The 15,774-nt window shown below is 38.3% G+C and overlaps 1 protein-coding gene across 5 annotated transcripts in view; it reads right to left on the bottom strand.

Annotated features, from left to right (window-relative positions):
- Positions 1 to 1,807: 1,807 nt before the first annotated feature.
- The window catches only part of slc8a2a (solute carrier family 8 member 2a), a 61,852-nt gene continuing 47,885 nt past the window's right edge, over positions 1,808 to 15,774 (bottom strand). For 4 of the 5 annotated variants that reach the window (XM_057820671.1, XM_057820670.1, XM_057820673.1 and 1 more), the window contains 3 exons: positions 12,040 to 12,139; positions 7,200 to 7,469; positions 1,808 to 7,113 (listed from right to left, as the gene is read on the bottom strand). In XM_057820671.1, the coding sequence (XP_057676654.1) occupies positions 6,737 to 7,113; positions 7,200 to 7,469; positions 12,040 to 12,139 (747 nt within the window). In that variant the 3' untranslated portion in view covers positions 1,808 to 6,736. Of the gene's footprint in view, positions 7,114 to 7,199; positions 7,470 to 12,039; positions 12,140 to 15,774 lie in introns of those variants that run through there. The other variant, XR_009061320.1, reaches the window with a different exon arrangement.

Genomic DNA, 15,774 nt, shown 5'->3' with positions numbered 1-15,774 from the left:
GAATCAACAACAAGTGGGACACAATCGTGAAGTGGAACAAAATTTATTGGATAATTTAAACTTTTTTAACAAATAAAAAACTGAAAAGTGGGGCGTGCAATATTATTCGGCCCCCTTGCGTTAATACTTTGTAGCGCCACCTTTTGCTCCAATTACAGCTGCAAGTCGCTTGGGGTATGTTTCTATCAGTTTTGCACATCGAGAGACTGACATTCTTGCCCATTCTTCCTTGCAAAACAGCTCGAGCTCAGTGAGGTTGGATGGAGAGTGTTTGTGAACAGCAGTCTTCAGCTCTTTCCACAGATTCTCGATTGGATTCAGGTCTGGACTTTGACTTGGCCATTCTAACACCTGGATACGTTTATTTTTGAACCATTCCATTGTAGATTTGCCTTTATGTTTTGGATCATTGTCCTGTTGGAAGATAAATCTCCGTCCCAGTCTCAGGTCTTGTGCAGATACCAACAGGTTTTCTTCCAGAATGTTCCTGTATTTGGCTGCATCCATCTTCCCGTCAATTTTAACCATCTTCCCTGTCCCTGCTGAAGAAAAGCAGGCCCAAACCATGATGCTGCCACCACCATGTTTGACAGTGGGGATTGTGTGATCAGGGTGATGAGCTGTGTTGCTTTTACGCCAAACATATCGTTTTGCATTGTGGCCAAAAAGTTCAATTTTGGTTTCATCTGACCAGAGCACCTTCATCCACATGTTTGGTGTGTCTCCCAGGTGGCTTGTGGCAAACTTTAAACGAGACTTTTTATGGATATCTTTGAGAAATGGCTTTCTTCTTGCCACTCTTCCATATAGGCCAGATTTGTGCAGTGTACGACTGATTGTTGTCCTATGGACAGACTCTCCCACCTCAGCTGTAGATCTCTGCAGTTCATCCAGAGTGATCATGGGCCTCTTGGCTGCATCTCTGATCAGTTTTCTCCTTGTTTGAGAAGAAAGTTTGGAAGGACGGCCGGGTCTTGGTAGATTTGCAGTGGTCTGATGCTCCTTCCATTTCAATATGATGGCTTGCACAGTGCTCCTTGAGATGTTTAAAGCTTGGGAAATCTTTTTGTATCCAAATCCGGCTTTAAACTTCTCCACAACAGTATCTCGGACCTGCCTGGTGTGTTCCTTGGTTTTCATAATGCTCTCTGCACTTTAAACAGAACCCTGAGACTATCACAGAGCAGGTGCATTTATACGGAGACTAGAATACACACAGGTGGATTCTATTTATCATCATCGGTCATTTAGGACAACATTGGATCATTCAGAGATCCTCACTGAACTTCTGGAGTGAGTTTGCTGCACTGAAAGTAAAGGGGCCGAATAATATTGCACGCCCCACTTTTCAGTATTTGTTAAAAAAGTTTAAATTATCCAATAAATGTTGTTCCACTTCACGATTGTGTCCCACTTGTTGTTGATTCTTGACAATAAAAATTAAATTTCATATCTTTATGTTTGAAGCCTGAAATGTGGCGAAAGGTTGCAAGATTCAAGGGGGCCGAATACTTTTGCAAGGCACTGTACTTTTTCATTAGTTCTTTTTCCTCTTTCATTTAAACTAATTACATATTTCAATTTCAAATAATCACATGACCTACTCTTGTATCCATTAAACAATGCGTTAATCTAGCGAGAAAGTGATAACATTGGTCACCTTCCTAAAATCTTTATACAAAACATTCAACAGAAGTACTGCAAAGTCTGTTCCACCAGATGGAAGTCATTTAGCATCGCTGGCAGAATCATCAGATGGTGGAACCAATGGGGACAAAAACAGACATTTAAATTCAAATATATTTATTACATAAAATAAATTATATTGCTGTTTTGTCTATTAGTTTACAATACAATTATAAATACAGTACAATAGATGGAATTACATTTGTTACAAAAATGTATGATTTGGAAGGTGAATTATCATTTGAAAACATTCAAACTGACTAGCAGTCTAAATACATTTCTTTGTCATTTATATACCTTCATTATACATTTGGTTATTGTGGAAAAAACAATCAAATTGGTTTGAGTTGGTGGAGCCAACAATGACACATTTTGCATTGACAATCACAGATTTCATATATTTTTGTACTTTAGCAGATGATCTCCTAAACTGATTTTTATACCCCTCTCAAAAAGAGTAATCCTATCTTTATGAATAACAGTTGATAACATGAACACACAAACTGTTGATCCTCTCTCCCTCTATTTTACATATTCATCATCATGTTTAGTTAATTATTGACATCTTATAATTCTTGTGCATTGCAACTTTGTGCATTTACAGCAGAGGTGGGTAGCACAGCTAAAAACAAGTAAGAGTAGTGTCACTTCAAAATAATATCAGGCCCAAAAAATTACACAAAAAGTATTGAATTCCGATGAGAAAAATCTATAGAAATGAAACATCACCCGTCTAAAGAGCATGAGTGTCCTCTATTGGAGAAAGATATTTCCAACCATGAAATTCAAACAATAATAGCTGCCAAACAGTTTTGTGTTCGTCAACGATGACGATAACGAAAATATTTCGTCAACGAACAATTTTTTTCATGACGATGTCGCGCTGAAAACATGTCTTGGGAGACTAAAACATAACAAGATGGATGCCAGTTGTCGTCTGACAACACAAGAACGAGAGGAAAATTCGCCATAGTTTCCACCATAAATTCACAATTTGTGATATTTTCTTATTGTATGTGTAGTTAGAACGCATTTAGCAGTGTTTGGTCGTATCAATCATATGACGTGCTGCGCCTCCTAAACACACGCACGCTTACACACCAACGTAAGTCAGTGCCCATTCCAGGCTCATTTTGTGAAACATGTCAGGTGCTCCTTGGTAAGTTTTGCTTTCTTATCTTGGCTAGATATGCCATATTGTTTTAGCCTTTAAAGGTCTGTGCTGAGCAAGGGCGTAGGTTTGCGTAGGGACGGTAGGGACATAACACTACCAACTTTTAGGGATGCTGAAATTGTCCCCACCGACTTTTAAGCAACCTTATTTGCATTATATAATGAGTTAACTTATATAGGTAATTTAGATTGTCTTCCCATAAATTGTAAGGATAGAATTGATCCTACATTATGTTCAGACTTACATTTACCCCTTCACTTGAATTTGCTGGTCCATTTTTTTCCCCTTCAAACGCACGTTTGATTGGCTGATGACTTGAACCCCCACATTCACACAATCCCAACATAAATACATGTCGACATGCCACCTCCTCCGCCCCCTTTGAAGAGGAGGGATATTAGAAGGTTTTTTTTTCAGCCAGCAGCAGCCAAGTAATGTAAAAAGACGTCATTGTTGTGAAGGTGGGGAACACGCCACTAATTTTGTAACTGAAAGTCCCACCTGCATCAGAGTTAGCATAACATTAAACCGTGTGAACTTGCTAGCCTGTAAAACTCGAGTAGAAAGCTGTTTAGTGAGGTGTCTTCCTGTACGTTTTCTACTGTTAACGTTAATCCAACTGTGCATTTTCTGCATTTATTCCCTAATTAAAATGTATTTTCTATCTGTTATCATTAAAAAATATTTTTGTTCTCAGCCGATGCACATTTTTTTAAACCCCCCCCCCCAAAAAAAAACACAACCACTGTAAATTTCCTTTATATGAAGCAAGCATTTTGAAAAATGACTTTCTCCCATGAAAATAATTTTATTTTAACCTTCTTTCATTTTTACTTAGGAACCAGCTATATTTGAGATATATTTGAGAACTGTACCCAATCTGTTTGGTCTTATTAATGTCCTGTCCCCAGCAAAAAGTGTACATTCAGGTTATGCTGTTATAGCGTCCCTATCAATGTTGAGACCAAACCTACGCCCTTGGTACGGAGTGATCATCACACTCTAAACCAGGGGTCCCCAAACTTTTTCCTGTAGGGCCACATAACTTCTCCCTTCTCTGATGAAGGGCTGGGTGAGTTTGTAACAGAAAAGGTGTGACGATTGCAGGAGTGCCTAAATGTAAAAATGTGTTGTTTTTCAGAAAGCCACAATCAAATAACTCTTTCTGGATTCTTCATGGAACAAATGTAAATAAAATAAAAATAATATAATAATAACACTATTAATTAAATAGATAATATAATTAAATAAATAACCCTCTCTGGGTTCTTCACAGAAAAAAAGCCAGAAAATTGAAAAAAAAAAATTATTTTTTTGGGTTCAGGGGCCGGATCAAATGTGGCCACGAGCCCGCGGGCCGTAGTTTGGGGACTCCTGATCTAAACTTGTAGCGTTAGCATAGCGTTCGCGTTAGCATAGAATTAGCATTAGCATTTAGCGCGGTGACTCGGTGTCTTCTTAAACTCTTGGAAAACATTTTACATACAGTTCATGGAGTCCAGGTGAGTTTAATTAATTGCAAATAATGTGGTTTTCCTGCTGAGTGTGTATTACCATAATGAAAATGGTGATGTCCTTGTAGACTCCAGTTATGTTCATTCGAAATTGTTGGAAAGCTTTTATTTATTTATTCATAGACTAAAACTTTTGAAGTTTATAGGCGAAAACATTTTGAGAATTGTCGACTAAAAATTGAAATTTGTCGTTCACTAAAACAAGACGAAGACGAACACATTTTGAAATGACTAAAATATGATTAAGAATAATAAGTATTTTCATCCAAAAGACTAAGACGAAAATTATGTTAACAGCAGCTCTCTATATCAAACAGTTCATTTTTTATAACGTGCAAGTGATTGAAATGGCCCACGTGATCAATGGACCTCTAACTGCAAGCTTGCGAGGGGTCATGTGACTGCATGTTGACATCTGACTGGCATAATGGAGTCATGTGATTATTGTTAAGACGTCTCATTGATGAAATTGGTCGAGCCACTGTGGCATTTCTGGCAAAAATAACGCAACATCTAATATGTAGAATAAAGAGGTAAATGTAGCGACTCTTGTGTAGCCCAAAGTAGCAGAGTTAGGGTAGCATTTCTTCTTCACAAATCTACTCAAAGAAAAGTAGATGGTATGGTGTGCTAAAACTACTCCAGAGACTTCATAATTATATTGACGGGACACATTCCCCAGACACTGCGCCACGCCTTCAAGTAGGGGGCCATCCTACACTTCGCTTCAGTGGGTCGAAGTCGGTCGCAGTTATGCTCAAAACACATGCAAAGATCCAACGCCGGATTTAGGTTGAAAAGGTACGAAAGCTGTACCTCATACAAACAGGAAGGATTGTCTGTGATTTGTTCGAGGATTCAAGGTAATTATTATATTTATCTTACCATGGATGCATTTTGAAACGTTGTGAAAAAAATCAATGGGAGAAATTAGCCGCTACCGCATTGGTGTCATAGTTCGCGATATTTAAGTAAAATAAATGCTAACTGCACTTTTTTTTTTTTTGCTTTTAACCAAGAATCGTGACTGTTTTACATCCATCTCTATAAAGAATTCAGGGATTTAAGCATTTATTCACAAGACTTTAACGGAAAAACTTCTTTGTTTTCATAAGGCGGCCGCTACATTTGCTTACTGACTAGCAGCATACTTTGTAAAATAAATGCTAACTGCACGTTTTTTTTTTTTTTTTTTTGCTTTTAACCAATAATCGAGACTGTTTTACGTCCATATCTATTAAGAGGGATTTAAACATTTATTCACAAGATTTTTAACGGAAAAACCTCTTTGTCTGTGATTCCACTCGGTCAGCTTTGACGACCACGCCAACAAAGAAGGCCCCCTATTAATCGGCCCCGCGCCCCGTCAATATATTATGAAGTCTATGACCACTCTTACAAATTAATCTCAAAAACTTACTCATGTAAATGTAACAAAGCAAATGTAAGGCGTACTACCCACCTCCGATTTAAAATAATACACACCGGGATTGGGATGCCCTGGTACTCAACTGAAAAAACATTTTGTCTTCCACTTTTCTTGTTTCCTTTCTCTTCCTGGGGTTGTTATGAGAAAGATTTGACTGTGTGACATGATATATTTTCATTCTACCTGCTGTCATGTTGGAATCATGTTGTAATCAAGTGCCTGTTGTCTATTGACTTTTGCTAAAATTCATGTCATGAACTTTCACTATGCTAGCTTGTATTGTAAGTCATTTAAAAAGACAAACAAACAAACTTCAGGCCACACAAAAACTCTTAACTTAGGTGTCAAGTGGGGGGGGGGACACTGAACAGTGGGCCGCAATTGACCCCCCCACTCCCCACACACACTGTTATTTTCCTGTTTAACTAATTTACAACAAATAATATATCTTTGTTCAACTATCAATGCTACATAACGTCAGCAACATATAGTCTTACCAGATATATATCCAATTTCTGAGTCAGTTTTCTGAGGGAGGCAGCCTTGAGAGTCTTTCAAATGCCTTGCCTTGCAAGTGCCTTGGCCTATTGGAAAATAATCGTACAAAGTATAAACCTTCATCTTTATAAGCACAATAAACATAAGGATTAAAAAGAAATCTACTATAGTTTGAAACATACAGGATTATGAAGTCAGTGTGAAATTCATTTTGACAAAAAAAAAATAAACGTCCACTATTTCCTTCTGTTTAAATTAACACTGTAGCTATTGAGTTTATTGACTGCTCAGTACTAATACAATCAATTCTTCTGCACGTAACATGCAAACATACACGTCCAAGCGTGTTATTTTATAGCATGGCAGAAGGAGCAATTCATTCTTTCCGAAAGAATACTCTATCATTGTGCAATTACTGTCCCAGAATATGTTTTCTCAGAAGCCTTTTATATGGCAGTAGGCCTCCAAACTAGAGAACAGAATGTAAAGGAACCACAGTCCTAAGAGAATTAGTGATGTTAGCATTTTAGGGATCCGTTGGCCTCCCAATTCACCGCCAATAGAAGGCTTTCGGCGGATCATCAACACTCCCATTGTGAAGAAGGCAAAAATGGTGAAGAGTGTGACCGAGAAGGCCAGTGAGCCAACATCCACTCGAAAAACTCCCCCTTGGACTTCCCAATAGATTGCAGCCACAGACCAAGCTACACCAATACCTAAGAACACATTGACAGCATTGCTTCCAGTTACGTTTCCGACTGATGCGTCTGCATATTGGTCCTGAATTGCAGCCACTTTACTGGCAAAGGTATCTGTGGATTAAGAGTCAATTAGCACACATACTGAACATTTGATACTAAAATTACAATGTACTGAACATACAGCATGCCATACTTACCAGGAAGTGAAGTACCCAGGGCCACAAATACCACCGCAGTGACAGTGTCTCTCAAGCCAACTGTGCAGCCGAAATGGGACGCAAGGTCTCCAATAATGGCTGTTAATATCCCAATAACCGATATTGACACGACAAAACAAGCCCATCCATTCCAGTACTCAGTTGGTGGGACACAAGCAAAGAGAATCTTCCAAAAAATGCTCAAAATATGCATGAAATAGTCAAAGCAGTTCGGCATTGGCTGATCTTGTCCCTCATCATCTCTATCCCCTGTCAAACAGAAAAAAGTATGTCACCCTCTACGTGGCAAGAAGACCAATAAAACTCAATAAATAAGGAACATGAACGAGAATACATTATCACGTTACCGTTAAATTAGAACAGGGTACAGTAGTATGAAAAAGTATCTGGAATTTCTCACATTTCTGCACAAAATCACCATCAAATGTGATCTGATCTTTGTGAAAATCACACAGAGGAAAATACAGTGTCTGCTTTAACTAAAACCACCCAAACATTTATAGGCGTTCATATTTTAATGAGGATGAAAAGCAAACAATGACAGGAGGCGAAAAAATAAGTGAACCATCACATTTAATATTTTGTGGCCCTCCCCTTTGGCAGCAATAACTGCAACCAGACACTTCCTGTAGCTGCAGATCAGTCTGGCACATCAATCAGGACTAATCTTGACCCATTCTTCTCCACAAAACTTCTGTAGTTCAGTCAGGTTCCTGGGATGAGTAAATCGCTGTCTATAGGTCATCCATCAGCATCTCAGTGGGTTTTAGGGTTAGTCTGGACTTTGACTTGGCCACTCCCGAACGTGTATTTTGTTCTTCTGAAACCATTCTGGAGTTGATTTAACTTCTGTGTTCTGGATCATTGTCTTGTTGCAGCATCCATCTTCTTTTTAGCTTCAACTGTCTGACAGACAGCCTCAGGTTTTTCTACAACACATCCTGATAAACTTTTGAATTCATTCTTCCATTAATGATTGCAAGTTGTCCAGGCCCTGAAGTAGCCAAACAGCCCCAAATCATGATGCTCCCTCCACCATGTTTCATGGTGGGGATGAGATGTTGGTGAGCTGTTCCATTTTTCCTCTATACATGATGTTGTGTGTTACTCCCCAAAAATTCAACTTCCATTTCAAAACCAAAGCCGCTAGCGACCTAAAACAGACACCTCCCTTAGGCATATATGAGTCTCCATGAACAGCGACATCAAAAAATTCAAAGTCGTTCCTTAATAAAATCCCGATTATTTTTTTATGCAAGTATGACAAAACTTGAAATTGCTATAGAATTCCCAAATTTTACGCTAGATGCACAAAAATCACCAAATGCAGAGTTAATCACCCATATTTTCAAGATTAATAGCAATATTTATTATATCATATAGGTGTTTGATCAAAATAGCAACTTAATGTTTTTTTTTTTTTTTTTTAAATTTAGTGCTTTTTTTCAATGGCTAATAAATCACTCAATTTTCACATCAGAAACTTATGTAATACTTGAGGGAAGCATGCAGAATCATCTTAATTTTACTCAACAAAAAGCATAATTTGCATTTTTCTATATACAATCACAACTTATTTAGGTTGAATTCCGCTTTTGTGTAGAGATACAAAATCCAACATGGCAGCCATCACAAAACAAAGAGATTTTTAAGTTTTTGCAAATAAATGCTTAAATTGTGGATTTTCTATAGATGTGAACATAAAACAGTCTAGATCAGGGGTGTCCAAACGTTTTGCAAAGGGGGCCAGATTTGCTGTGGTAAAAATGTGGGGGGGGGGGGGGGCCGACCATGGCTGACGTCCTTTACGTAGAACAATATATTTAAGCAAATTTTAGCAACCCAATTTGTGTGTCACATTTGCTTTATTGTTTTTCTAATGAATAATTTCAACAATCTCGCAACTAGCCTTTGTGGCGCTCTCTTTCGACTCTCGGGCTTTTGCAAAATACTGCTGCTGTAAAATTAAACTAGCTTCAAGTTGCTTGAATTTCTCGCTGCGTATCTTCCCTGTAATATTGTCGTAAATCAGCGTGTCTTGTTTGGTAATATCGCCTCAGATTGAACTCTTTAAAAACAGCGACTGTCTCTTTGCAAATGAGGCGGACACAGTTGTTGAGTATTTTAGTGAGGAAATAGTCCAATTTCCACCTATCCTTGAAGTGTTGGCTGTCGCAGTCAACTTTTTTTTGTTGATTGTCGCCATTTTAGAAAATTGGAAAAGTCATACGGGGTAATGTTGCTGAGAATGATGCTGCCTTTTAGTGGGTAAATGAGCAGCATTTAGTGTGTAAGCTACTTCATATGCTGATAGCAGTACTGCTGATCAATTTATTAAGTGTGTGCGGGCCAGACGTTATTGATTTTATGACAGAGGCTGGGGCCGGATGAATCACGTACCGAATTTGGCCCCCAGGCCGGACTTTGGACATGCCTGGTCTAGATTCTTGGTTAAAAGTAAAAAATAACGGCAGTTATTGTTCATTTTACGGAAATATTTCAAGCCAAAGTTAGGGTATTGTTTAATCCAACATGGCGGCCGTCACAAAACGAGCTTTTTAAGTTAAAAATTCTTGCAAATAAATGCTTAAATCACTGAATTTCTGTAGATATTAACGTAAAATAGTCTAGACACTTGGTTAAAAGAAAAAAAAACGGGCAGTTATCATTCATTTTACGTAAAAATTTCAAGCCAAAGTTGAGGTATTGTTTAATCCAACATGGTGGCCGTCACGGAACAAAGAGCTTTATAAGTTGAAAATTCTTGCAAATGAATACCCAAATCACGGAATTTCTGTAGATACGAACGCAAAACAGTCTAGACACTTGGTTAAAAGCAAAAAACCGACAGTTATCATCCATTTTACGTAGATATTTCAAGCTAAAGTTAAGCTAATTTTTTCCCATTTATTTCATTGTATTAACAACGTTTCAAAGTGCATGCATGGTGCGAAAAATTTAATTACCTTAAATCCTCGACCAAATCACTCTTGAGACACTCCTGCCTGCTTGTATGCAGTAAAACCTTCGTCCTATTTCCACCTAAATCCGGCATTAGAACACAGCGTGTGTTTGAGTTTATCACAGTGAATAGTGAAGGCCACCTCAATGCTCTATGGGTCGGCCCCCTACGGGAAGACGTGGCGCAAAGTCTCTGGAGTTGTCTTGTCAACAGATGGTGGAGTCTATGGCATAAGCCAGTGCTTCTCAATTATTTTCTGCTACGCCCCCCCAAGCAAGACGTAAATGTTTCGCGCCCCCCCAAACTCTCTGCCGCCACTGTAAATAGTATTATTTGTCTATAAAATTACTATTATAAATACGCATCTGCCTAATATTGTGTCCTTTTTTTCTAATAAAGAAAAAAAGTAACATAGATCAACTTATAATAAAGTATAACTTTATTAACATTGTTTTGTTTGGAACAGAGAAGACTTGACGTGCATCAATTTGCCTGAATTAAAAAAAAAAAAAGTCACATTCAAACTGTAAAAATACACTCAAGGTACATTTTTGACCATTTGATACAGAAAAATAAAATGTAATAAAATCAGTAAATAATAACAAATTCAAATTGATTAGAAACATTCACTCATGAGGACAATATGCCAAAAAATTTGACCGAAAAAACAAAAATGAATAAAGGAAAAAAAGAGTGTCCTTGGACAGAAGGACAGTTTTTATTTTTGCTGCTCACACTCAGTATTACCTCCTTTGCAATGGTGTGGAGTCATTTTGCAATGAACATGCTAACAATGCTCACTGGTTTACTGATATAACACTGACAAAGCAGGACTATTGTTGGCAATATTCGGCACGTTTTCGCTGAAAAACAATCAAGCGGCTTATCAATGAGATTGGGGTCGAATGTCTAAGTGGCGTCTTAATTGATTTGGCTTCTGGCGGTCCGCTATAATTATTTTTAGACACAGTAAACAGTCTTTCCTCATCACCCACAGTATTAAAAGTCAAAGCTAAAAGGCAAACGGCACGAACAAAGCGCATTCTCGGCGGCCGAGGTAGAACCGTAGGTGAGGGCGGTCGTCGTGACGATCCCAAGCCGAAAATGGCACTTATCGGGCGGCGGCGTGAGAACCGGACAAGACAGTGGGTCGCTGCGTGAGTGAGTCCGGTCGGAAAACGGCTTTCGAAAATGGCGGCGGCGCACTGCTCTTCATATTTGTTTTCTGTGTGATGAGTGCTCTTCCTTAGTTCAAAAATACTGCACGCACTCTGAAAATGAGAGCGCCACTGCCACCCACTGAGTGGATGCGCAAGTACACTTTATTCCAGTACGGCAGAAAAAAAAAAAAAAGCATGTTCCCCGAGGTCACACGCGCCCCCCCTGGCATCGCTCTGCGCCCCCCCAGGGGGGCGCGCCCCACTATTTGAGAAGTACTGGCATAAGTGATGCCGCGAGATACTCACACAAGCATTGCGATTGATGTGATAAGCACCCCTGATTTAGCCTATCAATTAATTAGGTTCATAATCGTGAGAAATGTAGCCCTGACCCCTGTTCACCTTTTTGGTCTTAATAATGTCCCGTCCCCAGCAAAAAGTGTACATGCAGGTTATGCTGTTATATCTTCCCCTACCAATGTTGAGACCAAACCTACGCCCTTGCATGAAACCTCAAAACGCATCTGTCAAAGTTGACAGACTTCCGTGCACCATTACACACCTAATGCTTCACCAACAGAACTTTCAGTTTCAGTAAAAAAAAGCATTTCAGGCCAAAACCAAAACACATTTTTAGTCACAAACTTTTAGCCGTTGAATTTTTGGTGCAGCTCTACTTTTTATGATCATTACTGACCTGCGCTGACTGTGACAGCTTCAATGAACTGCTCCCTCCATGAACGAGATCCAATCACAGCTGCCAGATTTGTATCTTTAAGGAGTTTATCCACGGTATTCTGTCAGATGAAATAGGCCAGTTTAGGATGAAGATTATTACAGTTCATTCTGAAAAATGTGTATTCATTTCAAAACGATAAACAAAATCCACTAACACCATTTTTTTATTTGCATTTTAATTTACTGCAAGAGAAACAAAACAACATTTAAGTACCGTAATGTTCGGAAAATAAGCCGTTATTTTTTCCCCTCATTTTGAATCCTGCAGCTTATAGTCCAGTATGTCTTATTTGTTGATTCATTTGGATGAATAGGTGACTCTTCACTTGACAACGGCATCATAAGACTGTCATAAGATCATCATAATTATGACATGACACTGTCATGGGCATTAGTGAATGCTTATGACAGATGTCATTAAGTGTCATCTGGCAAATTTTGTCACTAACTCCATTTACAGTTGTATGAAAAAGTATCTGAACCTTCTGGAATTTCTCACATTTCTGCATAAAATCACCATCAAAAGTGATCTGATCTTTGTCAAAATCACACAGATGAAAAAACAGTGTCTGCTTTAACTAAAACAACCAAAATATTTATAGGTTTCCATATTTTAATGAGGATAGTATGCAAACAATTACAGAAGGGGGGAAATAAGTAAGTGCACCATCAAATTTAATATTTCTTGCCCCCCCCCCTTTTGGCAGCAATTTAATCAGATGCTTCCTGTAGCTGCAGATCAGTCTGGCATATCGAACAGGACTAATCTTGGCCCATTGTTCTCTGTAAAATTGCTGTAGTTCAGTCAGGTTTCTGGGATGTCTGGCATGAATTGCTGTCTTTAGGTCATCTCACAGCATTTCAACGGGGTTCAAGTCTGGACTTTGACTTGGCCACTACAGAACATGTATTTTGTTCTTTTGAAACTATTCTGAAGTTGATTTACTTCTGTGTTTTGGATCATTGTTTGTTGCAGCATTCATCATCTTTTTAGCTTCAACTGTCTGACAGAAGGCCTCAGGTTTTCCTGCACAACATCCTGATAAACTTTTGAATTCATTCTTCCATTAATGATTGCAAGTTGTCTAGGTCCTGCGGCAGCAAAACAGCCCCACATCATGATGCTCCCTCCACCATACTTCACGGTGGGGATGAGGTGTTGATGTTGGTGAGCTGTTCTATTTTTCCTCCACACATGATGTTGTTTGTTACTCCCAAACAATTCAACTTTGGTTTTATCAGTCCACAAAATATTTTACCAAAACTTCTTTGGAGTCTCCAAGTGCCATTTTGCGAACATTAAATGGGCAACGATGTTTTATTATTTTTTTTCCGACAGCAGTGGCTTCCTCCGTGGACTCCTCACATGATCACCATTCTTGGTCATGGTTTTACAAATAGTTGATATGTGCACGGAGATATTGGAATGTGCCAGTGATTTCTGTAAGTCTTTAGCAGACACGTATAGGGTTCTTTTTTACCTCTCTGAGTATTCTGCGCTGAACTCTTGGCGTCATCTTTGGTGGACGGCCACTACTTGGGAGAGAAGCAACATTGCCAAACTCTCTCCGTTTGTAGACTTCTCTGACTGTCAATTGATGAACATCCAAACTTTTAAAGATGGTTTTGTATCCTTTCCCAGCTTTATAGAGATCAACAATCCTTAATCGCAGGTCTTCAGACAGCTCTTTTGACTGAGCCATGATGCACATCAGACAATGCTTCTCATCAAGCCATTTCTTACCAAGTGTGTGTTTTATGGTGGGCAGGGCAGCTTTAGACCACTCATCAGTGATTGGGCACACACCTGACTTAAAATGTTTGGTAAAAATTGGTTTCAATTGCTCTTTAAGTCTCCTTAGGTAGAGGGTTCACTTACTTATTTTTCCCCCTTCTGTTATTGTTTGCATGCTATCCTCATAAAATATGAAAACCTATAAATGTTTGGGTGGTTTTAGTTAAAGCAGACACTTTATTTTCATCAAAGATCAGCTCACAGTTGATAGTGATTTTATGCAGAAATGTGAGAAATTCCAAAAGGTTCAGATACTTTTTCATACCACTGTATGTCCAGTTTGGATCTTTTACATCCAGTCATAAGCAAGATAATTTGCCAAATGACACTAAATGACATGTCATAAGCATTCATTAATAATTATGACGGTCTGACAATCTTATAAATCAATCAAATAAAATGTTACCAGTTAATATCTTTTGGTGTAAATATCCCAGAATACAGTGAGGACAGCTGCGGCTTATAGTCTGTTGCTGCTTATCTATGAACAAAGGTTGATTTCATGTTAAATTTGGTGGGTGGCGGCTTATAGTAAGGTGTGCCTTATAGTCCGAAAACTACGGTGCTTGTAAATAATGAGACTCAGAGAGTGTGCATGCACTCGCATCTTTTACACAGAGATTATGCAATAGTGCTGTAACACTGAGCCAATCACCATGCATAATGCAGATAGGTCAACTCTATTAACACTATCCGAATGAGTGTTTGGTATTAGCTTCACCACAGTTCAGTCACATTTACATGGTAGCTTTGGTACTATCTGTGTGAATAGTCTTTCCACCTCAGTTTAAAAGATTTCCATTAAAAAAAAAAAAAAAAAAGGGAATACAGAGTGATGAATGACACACAGAGACAATGTCAAAGAGTTTAGCGAAGGGGTGCCAAAGATCAGGAATACTAGGGTTCAGTGTGATACTTGGTTGATTCAACTTGTCCAGATGGGTTTTGGTTTAATTGATGGGTCTATCGCGTCTACAGGTGGGTAGAGAAGACAAAACTTTTACTCAAGTAAGTAGCGTTACTTCAAAATAATGTTACTCAAGTAAAAGTAAAAGTAATCACTGAAAAAAATTACTCAAGTGCAAGTAAAAAAAAGAGCAATACTCAAGTAATAAAGATAACTGCTTTCAATGTATGTTTTATTTATTTATTTATTTAATTTAAATTTTTTTGTTTTTTTCCCAGCACAACGTCATCTATATGAACTGTTATAACTGTTATTATTATACTGTACTATACATTAGGCCCAAAAAATACACAATAGTCTTTGAATTCCAACTAGAAAAATCTACAAAAATGAAAGCTCACCTGTCCAAAGAGTAAGAGTCTCCTATAGTGGAGAAAACATATTTATCACCATGAAATGAAAATGATCATGTCTGCGGTTTTCCATGGTCTGTCGGGGCCAAATAAAAACTGGTAGAATTTGAAATCCGCGCTTTCAAGTAATGTTGACGTCAGCGCTCCATGTGAAATAGTTTATTTTTCACTGGGCTTTAAAGACACCACGTGATTCAACAGGCTGGCGTGATCATAGGACTTTCGACTGCAGGCTTGTGTGTGGTCATGTGACTGTATTGTTACGTCTGATTCGTATAATGGAGTCATGTGATCATTGTTGCAACGTCTCATAGTAAAACTGGTTGAGCCGCTGTTGGCATTGCTGGCAAAAATAAAGTAGAATATAGAATAAAGAGGGAAAATGTAATGACGATAGTCTAGCCAAAAGAAGTGGCTTAAGATTAGCGTTTCTTCTTCACAAATCTACTACAGTAAAAGTAAAAAGTATGGTATGGTAAAACTACTGTTAGAAGTACATTTTTCTCAAAAGGTTACTAAAGTAAATGTAACAGTAAATGTAACACGTTGCTACCCATCTCTGCCAAACATATGCCAATA

Source organism: Corythoichthys intestinalis, chromosome 18 (assembly GCF_030265065.1).
Source record: "Corythoichthys intestinalis isolate RoL2023-P3 chromosome 18, ASM3026506v1, whole genome shotgun sequence".
Classification (NCBI taxonomy): Eukaryota; Metazoa; Chordata; class Actinopteri; order Syngnathiformes; family Syngnathidae; genus Corythoichthys; species Corythoichthys intestinalis.
Note: the sequence above shows the minus strand (reverse complement) of the source record. Positions and strands in the feature narration are given on the sequence as shown.